We start from the raw sequence: 20,062 nt of genomic DNA, 5'->3' as shown, positions 1-20,062 counted from the left end.
GCAAGTCCCTAGTTGACTTGTATCCCTGGTTGATTTTGCACTGGCCTGCAGGATGATATTTGCATGGTTTAACCTCAAATACATGAGGCCCTCTTCAGCCTGGCTCCTGTCTAACTTTCTATCTCAGATCCCATCATCCTTCATGCCTTAGCTTGAGCTATATCCAGTTATATTTGGTTCTCCAAATTATCTGAATTCCACTCTTCTGTTTCTATGTACCTGTTTTTTAGTTTCTTTTTTTATTTATTGATTTTAGGGAGACAGGATGGGGTCGGGGAGAGAGAACCATCGATTTTGTTGTTATACTTATTTATGCATTCATTGGTGGCTTCTTGTATGTGCCCCAACCAGGGATTGAACCCACAATGTTGGCATATTGGGACAACACTCTAACCAAGTAAACTACCCAGACAGGGCCCCTGTTTCTTCTTTCTGCCTAGAATACCTCTCAATTTTTCAGCATGACATTTACCTAATAAGCTTCTTTTTAACCTTTAAGACTCCGCTTAAATGCAGATTTCTCTGTAAATGCCTTCCTTGATACTGCCCTACTGGACCGAGACAGCCATTCTCCATGTCCTCAGTACAATGTACCTGTGTAATAGCTGCAATCTAGTTTGTACAATTAGTTTTTACATGTGTCTGTCTCTTGCTAGAATGAGAACTCTTGAAGATAGGGGGAAGTTCTTAGCATATTTATAGTCAACTACCTACTATGGTGCACAATAAGCATTCATTGATTCTTTCACTTAACAGACATTTGACAGATAATTGCATTGTTGGATAGTAAATGAATGAATGGAAGAAATCCTTCCTTCCTGCAACTCATACACACACATGTTCACACACGTGTGTGTAACATTCACTTTATAATAAATACTTGTAAAAGATATCTTTGCACTCTGATGGATAGATTATTTAGTTGACAGACAAGCAATTTGTCAACTTATATGTGATAGTTGCTCAGCCTGAAATGACACTTGAGATATCATTTTAGTGTAAGAGAAATGGACTAAAAGAGATAAAACTCTTCCCACACGCCAAGAAAAATGGCAACTGGGTCACATCTGTGATAAACCCACTTATAAAGGTCATTTAAACTTCTAAAATTCTAGCATAACATATTTTATTAAGCAAAAGCTAAAGCAGTCAGATCAGGTTTTCATTTTGATGAAAAAATATCAACTCGTGTCTATTTAAAACCTCAGAGATTTTATATGGTATGATATTTCATTGTGTTTGGGTAAAATTATTAGACTTTATAATGTATGTATACCATACTTACCATAAGTACATTATAAAAGTTTAGTAATTTTTTCACTATTTAGTATATTTTTACTATAAAATATTTAAAAATTTCCTGAAAGCTATAAACAGAAAACTCAAAAATGACTTTATTGTTCTAAATTATTAGATCATGAAAGAACTGAGGAAATAATAGAGTTCTTTTTTTCTCCCAAAGCAGGATGGATTGTGTTGTAATCAGCTTTCAAAATATAAACCTGCCTAGGAAGGGAATGTGACCTCATAGCAATTCTGCTGTTTGATTTCTTTTTTTAACATTGCTTTGCATCTTAGAGAACAAAGTGTATCAGTGCCATTTAATGGTTTTATCCAAAGTAACTTCCAAAAAGAACTTTAAAAAACACCTGTAATGATTATTACTCAGAATTTGCCCAACTAACAACAGATGACACCAGTGCTTTGCAAAAGGGTCCCTGAATGGATGTTATATTATTCTGTGGTTGAAATCTGAGTTAAAGTGTTTAGGTACTTTCCAATATTTTCTTATTATTCTAGAACCCTAGACAGAAATGCCTCAGTGTAATAAAATGTACCATTTTCCCAAATAGCAATGTAGTTGGCAATGGAGATTCTCCCTGAAGACTGCTTACACAATTTTTTTTAAAAGGAACACCCAAAAATCAAATTTTAACATCTGAAACATATCACTTATTATCCACACCAGCAAGGATTTTTGGTTGTTGCATGAAACACAGTTCAAGGAATATTAATTAAAAAAACTTACCTCTTCTATATTTCATGTTTTTATTAAGGGGTATATAATTTACCATGCTGTATTTATAATATCTCACACCCAGATAAATTATTAATTTTTAAGTATGGCTCTAATTAGAAAATGTGAAAGGAGTTCTACATATTTTTGCTGATAAAATATTTGAAAATTTTAGTTTTTTGAGGAAATCCCATACTGTTTTCCACAGTGGCTGTACTACTCTGCATTCCCACCAACAGTGCACTAGGGTTCCCTTTTCTCCACATCCTCACCAGCACTTGTTGTTTGTTGCTTTGTTTATGTGCCCATTCTGACTGGTGTGAAGTGGTATCTCATTGTGGTTTTACTTTGTGTCTCTCTGATAGCTAGTGATGCTGAGCATTGTTTTCATACGCCTCTGGGCCCTCCATATGTCCTCTTTGGAGACCTGTCTGTTCAGGTCCTTTGCCATTTTTTAATTGGGTTGTTTGTCTTCCTGGAGTGGAGTTGTGTGAGTTCTCTATATATTTTGGAGATCAAACTCTTGTCCAAGGTATCATTGGCATACATATCTTCTCATATGTTTGGTTCTCTTTTCATTTTGCTGATGTTTTCTTTAGCGATGCAGAGGCTTTTTAATTTGATGAAGGCTCATTTGTTTATTCTTTCCTTTATGTCCCTTGCTCCAGGGGACATATCAGTGAAAATACTGCTGTGTGGAATATCTGAGATTTTCCTGCTTAAGTTCTCCTCCAGGACTTCTATGGTGTCACAAATTTTATTTAAGTCTTTCCTCCATCTTGAGTTTGTTTTTGTGTAAGGTGTAAGTTGGTGGTTGAGTCTCATTTTTCTGCCTTTTAACTGAGCAATTCCACTGCTGGGATTATATCCTAAGAATCCTGAAATACCAATTCAAAAGAACCTATGCACCCCAATGTTCATAGCAGTGTTGTTTAAAATAGCAAAGTGTTGGAAACCACCTAAGTGCCCATCAGTAAACGAGTGGATCAAAAAACTGTGGTACCTCTACACAATGGGATACTAAGCAGCGGAAAGAAAGAAAGAAGGAGCTCCTACTCTTCATGACAGCATGGATGGAACTGGAGAGCATTATGCTAAGTGAAATAAACCAGGCAGTGAAAAACAAATACCATATGATTTTACCTATAAGTGGAACCTAATCAACAAAACAAACAAGTGAGCAAAATAGAACCAGAGACATTGAAATAAAGAACAAACTGACAGTAACAAGTAACTGGAGGGAAGGGAAGAGGGAGATAACTGGGGAAAGAAGTGGAGGGGTCATTGAAGAATGTGTATAAAGGAATGAAGGTCTAAAACAATGGGGAGGGTAGGATTAGTGTGGGAGGTGGGGGTGGGTGGGGTAGGGGAGAGTGGCGAAGGAAAATGGGGACAACTGTAGTTGAAAAACAATAAAAAGAAATTTGAAAATTATTTGCTAAAGACACCCTAAATAAAAATGTACATTTTTAGCAAAATAAATCCCCCCGATGTTTGTTATAAAGCTCCTAGCATTGTAAGTTATAGTCCTTTTTCACTAGTCTTTTAAAATACAACTGTCCTGAATCAATACATATGTAATTTACTCTGCAGTTCTGCAGTTCTATTTTAGTCGAGGACAGGTTTAATTGCTATTTTTTTTTTGTGGCTGAGTGCTTGGTGGTGGCTGTTGCACTTGATCTAAAAAGCCTGCCAGTTCTTGAATTGATTAACATTTGTTCAAAAATATATATTCATAGGTGTCAGGAAGATAAGACACAAAGAAAAATAGTATCAGTTGTCCCTATTTCTTAGTGTTATGTTTTCCCAGAATTCTAAATATCTGAGAAAAACCTCTGAGAAGAGAGAATAGTGTACATTTAAATGGATGGAATTTTATGTGTATTATTCAGAAAACACTGCCCAATGTATATGCATATTTGAAGCTCAAGAAGATTGTATGAACAAATTGATATGAATTGCATACTTAATAGGTTGTAATTATGTCTTACCACAATCTCAACTTTTTAAATCCTTTATTCTTTGGAAATATGGTAATTGTCTCCTTTCCCATGTAGTTAATTATAAATTTCAGGGTGAATTAAGTTTGTTAAAACTCTCTATTATGTTTGTTTTCTTTGTCTCTATGGTGGCACTGAGAATAGAATTGAATTGCCTTGATTTTGTTTCTGAGTGGCATTTCTTTCCCCAGAGGATAGATTTTATTTGAGGACCTAAAATTTTAGATATTTTTCATTAGCTATTAATTCAAGAGAGTTATTTTTTACAGATGAATTTAGAAGTATGTTGGGAGGAAAAATGGAGCTTATTTTAGAAATCACAGCCTTTGTTTCCATAAGAGTTTGTAGTTTATGGTATAATAGATCAGACCTGCCAGTGACGAATATCAGTTGACTGCAGTCGTAGATAATGTCTCGAGTTTCTTTCAAGGGGAAAAGTACCAGTGTGGTCTGTTTCTCTTGTCTCGTCTTGTTATCTCAGCAGGGTGCAGTGACAGCATGCAAATATTAATGGCATTTAAAGCCTCTTACAAGACTTTCTTTAAATCTCGTATTAAATCTTGGCTTAAATTACTCTACTGTATCTAACTCTGTATAGCAGTAATCAACTTTGGAGATTTCTAGGCTTTAGGGAATAATGGGACATGCTTCCACAAAATACTAAAATGCCATAGAGTAGTTCTTAAAAATATTTACAGGCCAGTGATCTCAAGTATGTGATCCCAGACTGCAGAGTCACTGTGGCTCCCAAATTTAGTTATCTTAAAACTGTTGCAATATTTCAGATGTTCTTTCCAACTTTGATTAAAACTTAAATTTAAAATTCCTGACCTTTATTAAGTACTTTCTTGTGCTTTTTTCTCAATTAATTTTCACAGTGGTCTTATTTAAGTATTATTATTTTATATTCAGAGGTGATAAAATATGCTTAGAGGAGTTAAGTGGCAGAGGAGAAAAATCCTTGATTATAAGATAAATATTAATATTCATATATCAAATATTTATCTTATTACTTAGAGTATGTACTGGACTCTGGGATAAACAGATGACATGTACATTTTATACAATCCTTTAAACTAAGTAGTATTGTCTTCATTTTTATAGCTGAGAAAACCAAAACTCACAGGGACTAAGAAACTTAACTAAGAAACTTAACTAAGGACACATGGTCATAAACTAAGGGGAAGGTGGTAATGGGAGGGAAGTGGGGAGGAGTGGGAGGGGGGGCTGGATTGGGAGTAAAAAGGAGAAAACTGTAATTGAACAATGATTAAAATAAAAAAAAGCCAATAAAAAATCTATTTAAAAAAAAAAGAAACTTAACTAAGAACACAGATTTAGAAGGGGAAAAACCTGGCAATCTAACCCAGGTTCAGTGGTTTCCTCATGATATTAAACATTCTTCCCTGTCTGGCATAGCTCAGTGGATTGAGCCTGGGCTTCGAACCAAAGTGTCACAGGTTCGATTCCCAGCCGGGCCACATACCTGGGTTGCAGGCCACAGCCCCCAGCAACCGCACATTGATGTTTCTCTCTCTCACTCTTTTACCACTACCTTTTAATTCTCCTCCACTACCTTTTAGGGTTAATGTAGTGCTAGAATGAACAAGCAACACATGTCAAGCAACTGGCATCTAATAGGTTCTCAATAAATATGATTTCATTATGGACATCTAGGAAATGGTTTAGCTACCCAAGGCCAGGTGCCCTCTTCTCCATTGTTATTCTGAAATGTCAAGTTACAACAGTGGCTCTCATGTATAATAAGTCTTTAAATGTGCCAGCCTGAGAACTCAGAGTCTGTGTCACTCACCATTGTTAATTAATCCAGGTCACCAGATGGTTAGAATATTTTTTTTAACATAGAGTGTGTAATCCTTGTCTGCACTAATTAGCCACAGATTGCACCTCTGCTAACCTGGGAAAATCCTTGCCTGGAGTCACAGGAGGTTTTGGAAAGCATGAGCATGACTTAGCACCACCAGCACAGCCTGCTGGAAAACTCTCATTCTCAGCATCCTGGGGAGAATGGGTCAGCAACATTTTCTTCATTTACAGAGCAGGCAAATGCATCTCTCCCCAGCATGGCTTCAGTCTCAGTAAGGATTTCCTTAGAAACAAATTGGGCTGATTTATTTTAAACATTTTTGAAATCTGAGAAAATATAAGGAAGTAAGTAGAAAGAAAAACCCAGGAAAGGAAGAAGTTGGCTATTGAGGAATTATGAAGAATTATGCCTAAAATTGAATGAAAAAGGTTAACAATAATCATGAGTACACTTTGCATCTGTAATTGATCCATTGAAAAGGCAGGACTCATAGGATGTCATACCAGAAGCCACTTTATTTGGGGCTCCCCCCTGTTTGTTTACAGCTCCCTAATGTTAGTAATCTCTGTCCTGCTCTCTATGTTAGAGACTGGAGCAGTCCCATGGCTTCCCATGAATTTCCAGTCATTTGCAAAGAGTTAAAAGTCCTATGATCACTTAAAATCATAAATACAGTCTCAATTCAGAAATTAAAATTGTTTGGTATGGGCCCTGGTTGGGTAGTTCAACTGGTGTGTCATCCTGATACATGAAGGTTGCGAGTTCGATCCCCAGTCAGGGCACACACAAGAATCAACCAATGAATGCACAAATTAGTGGACAACAAATCTGTTTCTCCCCATCTTTCCTATATCAATAAAATTTAAAACATTGTATCAAATATTAATAAAAACTTTGAACACTTTTCTAGTTTAAAGACTTTCTCTTCCCTACTATGTGATACTCAGGACATCTGCTTTGGGGGAAGAGAATGCTGCAGCCTTCTCTTTTCTTCTTTCCCATTTGGTAGTTGGTTACTGAAGTGTGAGACAGAAATACAGAATGGAGAGCAGAAAGTTCTTCTTAGACTGGGATTGTAATACTTTTTGCTCTCTGAGGCTGACATATAATAAAAAAATAATAATGAAACAAAATAGCTGACACATAATGCTGATTATGTATGGAAATAGTTCTAAGTGTTAAGTTCTAAGTTCTAAGTTCTATTTGTATTAATTGCTTTCATCTTCATAACTGAGATCAAGAGAGGTTCAGTAATTTGCCCAGGGTCACCTAGCTAGTAAATAAATGATGGATGTGGGATTTTACCCAGGGAATCTGGCTCCAGACTCTTTCTCCCATGGGCACTTTCCTAGGGAATTTCCATTTCCAGGCCTCTCTGATTCAGTCTTCTATAATATGATGATGTATTTCTTTAGCCCCAGGTTTTATAGCAGTCCATGCCACACAGAGGGTCTTTGTAGGCATAATATGGCTTCAGGGTGGTGCTTTTGCCTTGCAGACTCCGAAAGTGCATACTGGCTCACACAAAGCCTCCTCTCCTGACATAACTGATGGTAACCCATTTTTCATGTTATCTCACTCATTACATCTTTCAGGTGAGAGTCAGAACCCGTATACTGGCTTCCTAAATCCAAGGCAGTTATATCAAGCTCTAGGTGTATGCCTATTGAAGCCTCTTTCACTACTCTTAGGTGAAAAGTGAGACCCTCCCTAATCCCCTCTCCAAAACGCCTCTTCCCTTTATAAATCTGCCCCTACCCAGCCCTTGCATACCCTCATTACAGACAAGGGTTCAGAGACCTAAAAGAGTTTCTTGGTAATTTCCTTGAAAAATTATAGTACCTCCTTTGGAATTTATTTTTATCATAACTTGATGTATTAGGACTTCCAGTGTATCATCTTGTGCATATATTTCTATGTATATTGTACTTCTGCAACTGGCAAAATTTGATTTACTCCTCTTTAACAATGTACTCTGAAATTACACATCTTTATGGCAATTAAGGAAAATAATTAGATGAAAACCTTTATTTGCCCAAGTAAAATTATTTGCACACACATGTATACACAAACATGTATGTATGTGTACATATACACATATTATATGTCTGTGTATATACACATTATATATCTAAGCTATACATCTATGCAATCAATGATTTGAAAGCATCCTAGGGGTTGTTTTTTTCAAATTTTTTGAAAATTCCTTTAACTCAGTATACTGGAACATATTTTGGATTAAAGTAAGAAAATTTATTTTCTAATAATTTTGATGGTGAGTTAAGTCATAAATAGTATGTTAATATTTATAATAATTGATATTTTAAATATAATTATTCATTACATTTACAAAGTACTTTACAGTTCACAGTCTATTTGCACACACATTATTGTATGACATTTTAGTTCTGTCAGCAAAACCCACTTATTTTTGCCTCTTGGGCATCAAATTTTAACCTTTTTAACCTTTGTTTCTTCATCTGTCAAATACCTGAGAGTTTCAGAAAGATTAGAAAGACAACATAAGTGCTTTTCCAAAGACCAAACTCAGAAGAGCCCCTTGTGTTTTTTGCGGGATCAAGTCAAGATTCCTCCAGGTCTACATCCTGGTAGGATTCATTTTTCCCATACCCTGCACTTGTTCCTGTCCATGCACCATGAAATACAGAGGAAAGAGGGGAAAGGCTGAAGTCAGCTTTTCATGTAGCATGGAACCATTACCCCCTCAATTCCAACGCCCAGAACTGAGGGGTTTCCTAACCAAGTCCAAGAATACTGTGATTCATCACTATCCCTGGAAGACCCCCTAATCATCCCTTCCTCTCCTAAAAGAGGAAGGGATGTCTTTGCTAGACAATGGGAGTGTCTCCTCTATAAAGCCCTTCCTGACTTAGTCAGAGTTCAACATTCCTCCTTCGGCCTCTATTCCTCAGCACAATTTTTCATGACCTTTTCTCATCCCCTACTCCTGCCCCCCAAATAGATGAGATGGATCTTTTTTAATCTTCTCATATAATTTTATTTATACATCAGTAGCATTGCTTTATAATTGCATGTTTATTAGTTTTTTCCTTAGACTAAAAAAAAATTTTAGACAGAGATTGAGTCTTGATATATCTTTATTCCTGATATAAAGGCTGGTAAAGCCTTTATTAGCTGGTATGTGCTAATTTCCCAAAGAATGTTGACCAACTAAATTAATGAATGAATGGTTCTAGTATTTAACCCTGTTTCAAATGTGACATGTTGTAATGTATCTCCTAAAAGTTTGGGAGCTCTCTGAAAGAATTATTATTTAAATCTTTATATCTCTAAATTTTATATCTCTATATATACCTAGCATGGTGGCCTCTGTGTAATACATGTTTGATAAATGAATGAAGGACAAATAAATGAATGAATATGTGTACAGTACTATATAGTGCAACACTTATCAACCCAGAAAAAACCCTATGATTCTGAGAATCATTTTACTGTGAACAGAACAATAAAACCTTCCAACTTGCTCTCTTAGAAAAACATGCTACTTTGAATGAAACATCTGAGTGAAAATTTTATTTGGATAAATCAGTTCTTTTTTTTCTTTGTATTTTTTTTATTTTAATCATTGTTCAAGTACAGTTTTCTCCCTTTTACTTCCATTTCAGCCCACCCACCCAACCCTCCCCACTTCCCTCCCATTACCACCCTGGATGAATCAATTCTTATCCTGTCATATACAAATTTGTTCTCAGGATCAATGACTAAGTGTCTATATAGGTACTTTGTAAACCCTAAAGCACTCTAACAGATATAAGACCTTGATAAATAAAAACAAAAACTCCCATTTTTTTCTGGTGATGGGTTGAAAAGAAAACCTTTAGAGCACAAATGGCAAACACGAGGCTCATGGGCCAAATCTGGCCCGGCACCTTGTTTCTACCTGGCGGCAGCACTGAGCTCTTGCTTAACTGTTAAGGAGTAGTTCCATTTATACAGTCCTAAAATTACATTCAGCCCTTTGAAGGCAGCCACAAGGCTGATGTGTCCCCCCTGGTGAAAATGAGTTTGACACCCCTGCTTTAGAGTTTTCTTTGTCAAGTGTTTGTCACTCTTCAAATTCTTCATAGTTACTTATGTGTCTGTATATAATTAATCTGTGGTGTAATTGTCCAGCATATTTGGCTCATTTGCTCAGAATATTCTGGGATGAAATATGTCAAGATGTTGAAATCATAAAATTACAACCAAGGAAAATGAGAGACGTTGGAGAAATCAACCTGATTACACAGAATAATAATTTTTTAATGGACCAAATCCCAATCATAGCTTTGGGAACATGTTTTTCAGAGTTAGCTTGCAGATCCCTGGATACCAATCAGGTTATGGATCAACAATCTACAGGTAAAAAATATCAAGGGTAGATGGATGAGAGACGAGGAAGGGAAAGCTTTGTCTTCAGGGGAATTTGTCACCAACTTCTACCTTAAATTCTCATGGGATAGCTGGGTTGGCACTTAAGGGAATCCTCTTGATTTTTTGGCTTAAGAATTAGCTGAAAGGTAGATTTGAGTGTCCTCAACTGAGGGTGCACCTCTTTGGGAGAGGGAACATGAAATTCTTGTGAGGAATATGAAATTTGGAAAAGAGTTAAAGGTGTATTTGATACCTCCTCTCCCCACAGTGAATCATGGATCTAATCAAACCATTTCATTTTACACATGAGAAAAGTGAGGTTTAAAGGGTTAAATTAATTTTCCCAAAATTTCACAAATAGATTAATGGGAACACTCTATTGAACTCTAAGACCTTATCTTCTATTTCACTCTTATTTTTTTTTTCTAGTCACACACTATGGATTAGAAAATGTCACGTTCACATGGCATCTGTGTTCAGAAGGCCTTTTATGTGTCTGCTGCCTCTGTGTAATCCTATTGTTAATCTGCTTGCTCAAGACACTACTACTGGGAGGGCCTTAGTGTCCAAAACTCAAGTTAACAGTGAGCAAGAGAGAGGCTCACACAGATTTTCATCTTCCTTTACTCCCTGCTGTGTGTTCATAGAAGTCTAAACACTCCTTATTAATGGCCCTGGGACATTTTGGGAGCACATATATTCTCCACCGAAGCACAGGTCACTTATTTACTGAATTTTGCCTCTTTACATGTGCTACATAAAGATATCCACTATGTAGATATAAAACAAGCTTATTATTCCTACTACCAAAAATAACAATTATGTTACTACAAAAGAGGCAGTCTTTACTATTAACATCGTTTGGTATGAATTCTCATAATTAGATACAATAACAAATAGAATTTTGATGATAATTTAAAATTCACACACAGATAAATTATATTTATAGAGCTTAAGTGTCAGAACAGGAAAATAAAATTGTCCAGTTACTTTTGTGTGTTCTCATTGGGATCATCCTTGAAAATTGTGATACTGAACTGAGGTGAATCTATATCTATTACCAGTTAACATTTCTGTGGATTAGGCAGCATACACTGTTTTACAGATGTGATTTCCAAGACCCAGAGTGTTTCACGGCAGCAAGCACAGGATTGAACTTCACTTGAAACTGGTCATCTGACACCAGCCCGGTGCTCCTTGTGTGCCCTGCTGGAATTGCATGTCACTGATTTAAACAAGGAAACAGACACTGAAAGAGAAATACCATATGATCTCACCTATAAGAGGAAACTAATCAACAAAACAAACAAGCAAGCAAAATACAACCAGAGACATTGAAATAAAAAACAAACTGACAGTTACCAAGAGAGGAGGGGGGAGGGGATAATAGAAGAGGGGTGAGGGGATAATGGAGGATAATAGGGGAAGCACCATCAAGTAACATATATAAAGGACATGTGGACACAGCCAAAGAGGGTAGGTTTGAGGGTGGGAGGCTGGGGTAGGTGGGGCGGAGGGGCGTGGTGGGGGAAAATGGAGACAACTGTACTTGAACAACAATAAAAGAGAAAGAAAACTGAGCTTAGAGATTGATGATCTAGGTATATTCTTATGGTAACTTTATCAATAATCATTCAAACAGCACTTCAGAGTTTAGTGATGCCTTAATAATAGAGCACCTAAATAAGGATAACTGGGAAAAGCTTACAAATCACAAAAAAGAATTCTTAGCAAAAGTACTGAATTCAATATTTTATTTCACTTAAGTTAGAAATGTCAGGCTCATTGATATTATGGAATCATATTAGCTGATTATATGTTTTAAACCCCATTAAACAGGTAGAAAAGGAAAATGCCAGAGGCAGCTTCTCACAGAAGGAGCATGCATGGGCAGCAGGGTCAGCATGTTCTCGCTACAGTCCCAGCTATGCTCCTTTCTTCTAGAGTAACTTTTAGGCACTTTGTTCACCCTCTCTAAGCCTCAGTTTTCTCTCCACATTTGTCACCATGCTTTTGCAGCAATGAGTGATAACATAATGCGTCCTGGACAATTTCTAGCATATTTGGTATCTCAATAAATCGCAGCTGTGGTTTTTATGATTAGTATTAACACCATTATTAGTATGTCTATTTATAATTGCATGTATAACAAAATAAGGTAAGAAAGATGTTTTATTATAATCAGCACTAAGTTCATGCTATTAAACAGGGATGGAGCAGTATTTCTGGTAAAAAGGAAGTATTTTATTCTTTCTAAAGGGCCAATTAGAAATGAATTTGTAGGAGATACAACAAAAGAATAGGTTAGCTAAAGATAAAATTCTTATGTGAAAAGAAGTGCCTGGCAAATAGCTTAGAATGTCAAACCTCTGTGCTCCTTGTTTCATTTCTTTGTACCTCAGTTTTTGGTGTAACAGGAAAGGCCTCTAAGATCTATCTTGTACAGCCTTCTGGGGTTCTGTGAAATGCCCTAGAGAAAATCATCACCACTAGCTCGCAGACTAATAAACGAATCTTTCTGTACCTTGACATAGGAACTGATAGAAATACTAATAAGGGTACAGCATCGATCAGTGTTGTCTAGAAGCCTGGGGAGAGAGGAGACTAGTTCTGCCTTTGGGTTTGGAGGGTTCTCATATGGTTCCTACGGAGAGACCTGAAAGGCCAGCTGCTGAGGGAGTCAGGTGTTAAAATCCTAGTCCTTGGAGTAATACAAAAGACAAAGGATAATTTCTTATGCCTTGATAAGAATAGAAATCACACACCTAGTTTTCTGTAGCACTGCACCAAAAAAAATACTCAAACTCTTCTGGTATACTTATAAATATAATAATAAACACATTGGCAATGTACATGCCAATTAGTGTATATTGTAGCCTATAATATACAGAACATAAAATCTTTTTTCCTTATTTGCAGCAAAACCAAGGCAAATGCCCAGCCCAGAACTGTTCAGTGGAAGCCCCTGCTTGGATGCCTGTTCACCACTGTTCTGTAAGTTTGGTTATTTGATTATTCCAAGATTGACCAGATTGAAGGAATTATTTCTACATTTTTAAACAGCCTTAGTGGAATGGGCTGAAATACTCTGAAATTTTAGAGTAGAGTAAGCCTTTTAAAAGGAAAAAGAATGTCTTTTTAGAAGTTGCTACATGTTAAGAAAGAAATACCATTGATTAGGGAGTCTATGCATTTTAGGGGGAATTGGAGTAATTTGCAAAGGATTTTTCTAAATGGGTTATCGATGATTTAGATTTGGATAGTCATTAAAATGGCTATATTTGCACATATATTTTTCTAAATAGCTGCATATTCAGTAATACTTGATTTTAGATGCCTTAGGATAGGGATGCTTTCTCTTTTGTCATTGTTGTGTTGACTGCTTAATAGAGATGAGTATGCTGATTTACAATTTTCAAGTCTTTCTGGTATAATAACAGCCTCTGCATTTGTGTAAAACCTTCCATCAAAGAATTTTCAAGTGCCTTAGAAACAAATAGGTTTTAGGTCATTATTTCTGTGTTACAAACGGAAGATTTAAATGCAAAGAAAGTAACAACAGTGAATCAATTGTAAAGCTGGGAATAGATCCCAGACCCCCTAACTCTTCTTTCATGAACTCATTCCACTACACTGTGCTCATAAGTGAAGAAAGGAGCTGATTTGTATGATATTCTCTTATACATACAGTGCCTGATAGAAATGACAATGGTTCCTCTGTGAACTGTGTATACTGTAACTGACAGCATGCCTGTCATAAAATTTTTGTATGATGGGGACAAAGAGTTGGATATTACTTTTTGGACATTCTCCTCATTTGACTCACCTTGCAGGCAAAGTGGTGTGCAACATCTTAAGTATCCTCATCTAGTTTTGAGGTACAAGCTGATGAAACGTGCAGATGGACTAGCATAATGTGACTTCTGACTGTGTCAGAGGGCAGCAGGCCCCAGAAAGCCATCACTCAGATTGTGCGAAAGGAATGTTTTTGTTTATCTTGGGAAGGAAGCAAAGGTGGGATTACCTTTGATGAAGGAGAGATGATGAGGCCGAATGTGGAGGCATTCCTGCAGTGTTGAGGTAGCCCAGACTTGCTGGAGACTTGCACAACAAAAATGTCACATTTTTGTGAGCAGATGGTCAAAGGGCAGTGCCTGCTTAGGGAGTCTGCTGATGCCAGAGAAAGGATGAGTGTTAATCATTCTATTTTTCATCAGTCACTCTGTTTACTGTATCTACGGTATTATGTCACAATTACTGATTTATATGTCTGTTTCTCTGAGGAGACCATGTGCTCTTCAGGGTCCTATTATGCCTACCTCGAGATAAATCCCCAGTATATGATAAGAGCTGTTAGTGGCGGTTCAGTGACTGAATCTTCAATCTGTCTATTTCCTTTTTGCTGAGTTTCAGTAAATTACCACATTTCTTGGTGAGGTGGAATAATTACACATATACTATTTTACATTTTTAGGTGGGTGGTTTCCGTTTCTCTCCTTCAAGGGTCCTTTTGTACATTTTTCTTCACAGTGTACCATTGAATATGTGTTTTGAGGAATTTTGTTTTTAAACTATGAATCAATAAATTTAGTAATTCAGTTTAGCTGCTATGCCATTTGCTGAGGCTACAAAGATAAGTAAGATAGTGTTACCATTTAATAAAACACATTCATGTGCAACACCAGTAAGAATTTCTGGTTAGTAGCTGCAATCAACATTTTGGTTCTAAATAAAAGAAATTTGGCATTTTAGTTACTTTGTTCAATCTTATTGCAAGCAAACCTATTGTTAGAATTTTGTTTTGAATTATTAAAAATAATTTTTCACTATTACTTTGAAGTTGGATCTGGGAATTCCAGGTTAGGTCTTCCTTCATAGAACATTAAGGACTAAATAAACAAATGAGTACATTTAAGACCCTTCATGAAGATCACTAATCAGAAATGCCAGTATTAGAGTCTGATTCTCATTGCGTGATCTGGGGAGAGCATCAGAAACTAGGTGTTCTCTTCTTGCTTCTGCCAAGGAATTGGAAGCAGCTGATTTCATAGTTTTCTTTTGCAACTTTCTTGCTAGTAATTCCATTTCCAAGTGGGGCAGATGCATTCTGAAGGAGTTGTGCACCCTGTAATGATTCTGCTTTCTCTGCGAGTCACCCTGATCCACGGCAGAAGGTTTCTGGAGGCCGTGTTACGAGTCTGTCTCCGGCCTTAACTGACTGACCCGGGGGCAGATAGCTGATCACAGCTGGCCCAGGTGGACTCTTTCTCCTGGGGGATTTGAAAATTTACTAGAGAAACACCAAACTGGAAGTCAGCAGTACTGAACCATGTGAGTGACAAAAGTTTGGAAAAATGCTGTGAACCTCAGTTGTCCAGATCCCTAGAGGTTCTCTATTTCTACCCTTCTGAGGTTTTGCTTACTCCAGTCTCTCTTTGGTTTTGTAAAAACGTCACAATAACCTGCTGATAATCAATAAGTTACTTTCACCCCCTCAAATTATCTAGATTTTGTTTTAATTTTGTTTTTTTTTCAAAGGAGTTAAATATTCTTGGGCTTATTTGCAACCAAAGAGAAAAGATAAACCTCTTAATTATTATCCTTAGTCAGCAACATTTATGGAGCTCCCCCTAGAGTTGATGTAGTGGGTAGTTGTCTTAGACAGAAGGAATCACTGAGAATACTGGGACTCTGATAATTTATAATAGTATATTTATTCTAAATATCTGATTATGTACAATGCTTGGGTACATAAAAATGACAAAATAATAATTTGATAGTGACTTAATCCATATGATAGAATAAAAAATATATATAGGTAACTATATAGTTAGCACAAGCATATCTATATAACGAAAATGTACATATGATATATAAAGTAGTTCTGGTATTAATTTCCATTTTTTTTACCTCTTAGGAAATAGAAAATATCTTAGCCTCATGTGTTTAAGAAAATATCTTGTCTGTCTCAAATTCTCCACAGACTGAAGCAGATTATAAATAAATGAATACGTACTTACATTCATAATAAATGGGTAGTCTTTGTTATCCTTATGCATTCAAGTTCAATTGATTCTTCCCTACATTCCTTTCCCCAGTGCCCTATTCTTGCTCTTTGGTGTTATGTTCTGGAATGATTGTATCCTTATAATTGGGCTTTATTACTTTTTCAAAAGAGCCTTGGTCTTTGTGTGTGCATTTGCCCCAGGTTCATTTTAAGTGCAGAGCTTTTATCGCTGGTTTTCCTAAGAAGTCTCTCCAAATTGCTTTGCAAATGCCTGTCACCAGTTAAATATTGCCTTGAAAATGGCTTCTATTACTATTTGCTCAGTCTCCTCCTGGAGGCTTTTTTTTGTGTGTGTTTCTGTGTGACACTCTATACCTCTGTAATAATGAAACCAAGAGGTATTTTTAAAGACTTTTCCTCTTATCCAGAACTATACTGTACAGTTTGAGGTTAAAATTGAATAGAAATTTTACCTTCAGTAATTATACAGAAACCTGGGCATAATTATACTTCCTGAATAGGTATAAATAAAATATCTTTCATAATGAGAATAATGACAGTTGTATTACTTATCAATCTCTCTGTATTGGTTACTTTAAACATTAGAATGTTCCCCTCCTGATCTATACACTTTAAATTAAATAGGATGGTATGCCTTATTAGTTTGGATGATCATGAATGTGAACACAGTGATATCCTGAACCCCTGCCACTTGTAAACAAATGAGAAGAGACTCACAGATTCTGGGACTCAGGGAAGGTAAGTAGGTGTCTGAATCTGGAGTGAACTAGGCTAAGAGTTCCTGACACTTGGAAATAATGAACCTTGGACTTGACTAGGTGCAGGAGGCTCATGTGGCTGCTACATTTCAGGACATGTCTCCACAACACTCAGTATGGCTATGGCCTATACACAGATTTGATCACTTTGAGAAACTCCCCAAACATAATCCTGGGCAGTACTGGGCAGTTACTGGACATTACTAAGAAATGTCTGTAATGTGTGACGTTACTGAATAGAAATATGATCTATAAATACACATGATTTTTCTTGAATGATTGCTTTGTTTCCCTGCATGTTTGCACAGCCCTAATTTCCTGGAAATTAAAAAAAAATAATGCTATGAGAGGTGTTTCTAAAAGTTAGGTTAAAATAAAATCCCTGCCCTTATGAAGTTAATTATGGATACCATTATATCTATATATCTCTATTGTTAAATAATATTCACCTATAAACATATATGTGAAATATTTTTTTAAAATCATGTAAGCATTGGCAAAATAGAACATTGCACTCTGAATACATCAACTCTCATTTACTCACTCAAGAAACATTTACGGAGCATAAATTATGTGTTGTAACTGACCTTGTATTGCTCCCAGTATACAGGAAATAATACATGTAAATAATCGTTATCCTGAGTAATATATGCTTTAATAATGGTCTATACAAAAAGTTATAAATTTGCAGAATGTAAAGTTGTCTCAAGATGGATTTTGAAGACAGAAGATGCAATACTTGGTAATAGTTAAATATATAAGCTTTAGAATTGAATAAGATTTGCCATACTGTATGAACCCTGCCACTTACTAACTGTATGAACTTGTACAGTTTACTTAATCTCTCTGGGTTTATGCATGTGACCAGATATTTTGAGATTTACATGAGATAATTCATAGCTCATGTTAACATAGTTTCTGGACATGGCAATTTCTTGGGTAAGTGGTAAGAGGGGAGAAAGAAAAAAGATGAGTCACTCCTGAAGAAAGTGGATGGGGCATGATGAATTGATGAAAGAGAACACACAAAAATATAGGCAATAACTTGTTAATTTAGGGCAATTTATTTAGAAAGGCTGTTTACTCAGAAGGAGATACAAGCTGGGTAAGGAAAAAGTTCCAGAAGGTCATATACAACAACTCTTTGAGACTTTGAAAGCAGACATATTGAAGCTCTTAAAAAGAAAGTTTTCTCTCTGACAGGCAGGAAGGAACTGATGATATAGGAATGTCATATTAACAAGAGATGTCTATATTCTGAGTAACATCAGGCCATTTTCGAGTAATGGGCCTGGATGCACCTTCTAATTTAAAAAACATTTTAACATTTCCCTACTGTGTCTTTCTAGATTATGAAAGTAATTTTTCTTTTTTATGGAAAATTAATAAAAAGAGATGGTCCTCAAAGAAAGCAGAGATGTTCTTTTAAAGTGCTAATTGTTTCAGCATGTTCTCCTAGACCCCCTCACATTACCCACAGCCGGGATCGTTCACTCTAATTGAAACCAGTTAATACAATGTGCATTAGCTGTTCTGTAAAAGTCCTAAAGGATGTCTTTTCCTCTTTTTTTTGGTAGCTCCTCCTCCACTTTTTTCCTCTACATGTTATTGCATGACCTCATTTTCTATACAACTCACATAAATATCTGGACATGGCACTAAAAACATCTAAACCAGTCATAAAATAAATAACATTGCGTCTGCTCTTTGGAAATTTCCAGAGTTCCTGTGAACACAACATCCCCTGGGCTAACTCTGTTGCTGGGAAATCACACCCATGATGGCTTTGCTGAGTACTGTCTTTCCAAAGACTAGATACAATTTTTATTTTTTAAGGTAAGGTTTTCATACCATCGATGGTCCCATTATAGAACAAAAAGTCAGGACATTATCAGATGATCACAGTTTTAGGAAAATTATGGGAAATTGCAGATCTTAAATTGGTCTGCCCTGGGATTAGAGGTGTCTGGCCTTCTGGGGATAGCCATGGTGTTAGAAAAGAATCCATAGGGGAAATTATCTCAGAAAAATCACAAAACACTTTAAGAAATGTGAGCTCTGCGGAATGGCTCTGATTCCAATTTTGTTATAGGCTTTAAAATCAAGGAAAGAATGAGGAAGAACAGATTGACACAGGGCATATTCCTTTTTCTTTTACTCTCTTCTGGCACTTCAGGTACTTTGGATTTGAAGGAGGGCCTGGGAACTACACTACTCACATCAAATAATTTTGCTACACTGATCTTTGAAACATATCCAAAAAGGGAATCTACAGTATTTATTGGGTAAGGGGGTTCATTAGTTCATGAAAGAGATGAAGTGGCATTCCTAGCACACACAAACACAACACAGAGGATAGACCAGGAACATGTAAACATGCCCCTTGCATGCCCTGGGTAAAGAGGTGAAGGTTGCAAATTCTGAGGTTGCTGTCAAGATCTGAGAAGCTAAATGGAGGAACAGTGGTTAGCCATCTGGGAGCAAAAGATAGACCCACAGTAACACTGAAGTCAGCAAAGTTCATGTCTGCGTCCCCAGCAGCCTCTTTATGGACCTTTCCATTTTCCCTAGAATTCGCTCTTCACCCAAATTGATAGATTTTGGGGCCTCAGTGTTCACCTTCCTCTTCCCACCTTCTCTTCTATGCTGTGCAGCCAAAGATTTGGTGGAATATAGAATTAGTGTAAATCCTCACGACACTCTTGCTCTGTGTATTTGGGACATTTTGTTGTTGTTGTTTTCTACCAGTGTTCTTTTTATTTTTACTTACAGCTTTACTGAGATATAATTCACACACTGTATTATTCAACCATTTGAAATTCACAAGTCAATGATTTTTAGTATATTTTCAGAACTGGGCCACTATCACTACTATCATTTTTAGGACACTTTCCTGACCTTAAAACAAACTGTATGCTGAGTAGCAGTAACTCCCCATTCCCTCTTCCTTCAGCTCCTCACAATCACTTATTACTAAAATAAGCAAATCACTAAAATAAGCAAATTTACTTGCTTATTTTACACATTTCCTATAAA

At 36.4% G+C, this 20,062-nt stretch overlaps 1 protein-coding gene across 1 annotated transcript in view; it reads left to right on the top strand.

The window, feature by feature from the left end:
- The window catches only part of DLG2 (discs large MAGUK scaffold protein 2), a 1,902,487-nt gene that overhangs the window by 367,597 nt on the left and 1,514,828 nt on the right, over positions 1 to 20,062 (top strand). Inside the window, exon 5 of the mRNA XM_045817849.1 lies at positions 13,160 to 13,234. Within this exon, the coding sequence (XP_045673805.1) occupies positions 13,160 to 13,234 (75 nt within the window). The remainder of the gene's footprint in view (positions 1 to 13,159; positions 13,235 to 20,062) is intronic.

Source organism: Phyllostomus hastatus, unplaced genomic scaffold (assembly GCF_019186645.2).
Source record: "Phyllostomus hastatus isolate PE091 unplaced genomic scaffold, TTU_PhHast_1.1 phas_scaffold_317, whole genome shotgun sequence".
NCBI classification, from domain to species: domain Eukaryota; kingdom Metazoa; phylum Chordata; class Mammalia; order Chiroptera; family Phyllostomidae; genus Phyllostomus; species Phyllostomus hastatus.
The sequence above is the reverse complement of the archived record's forward strand: the minus strand, read 5'-3'. Positions and strand labels throughout refer to the sequence as shown.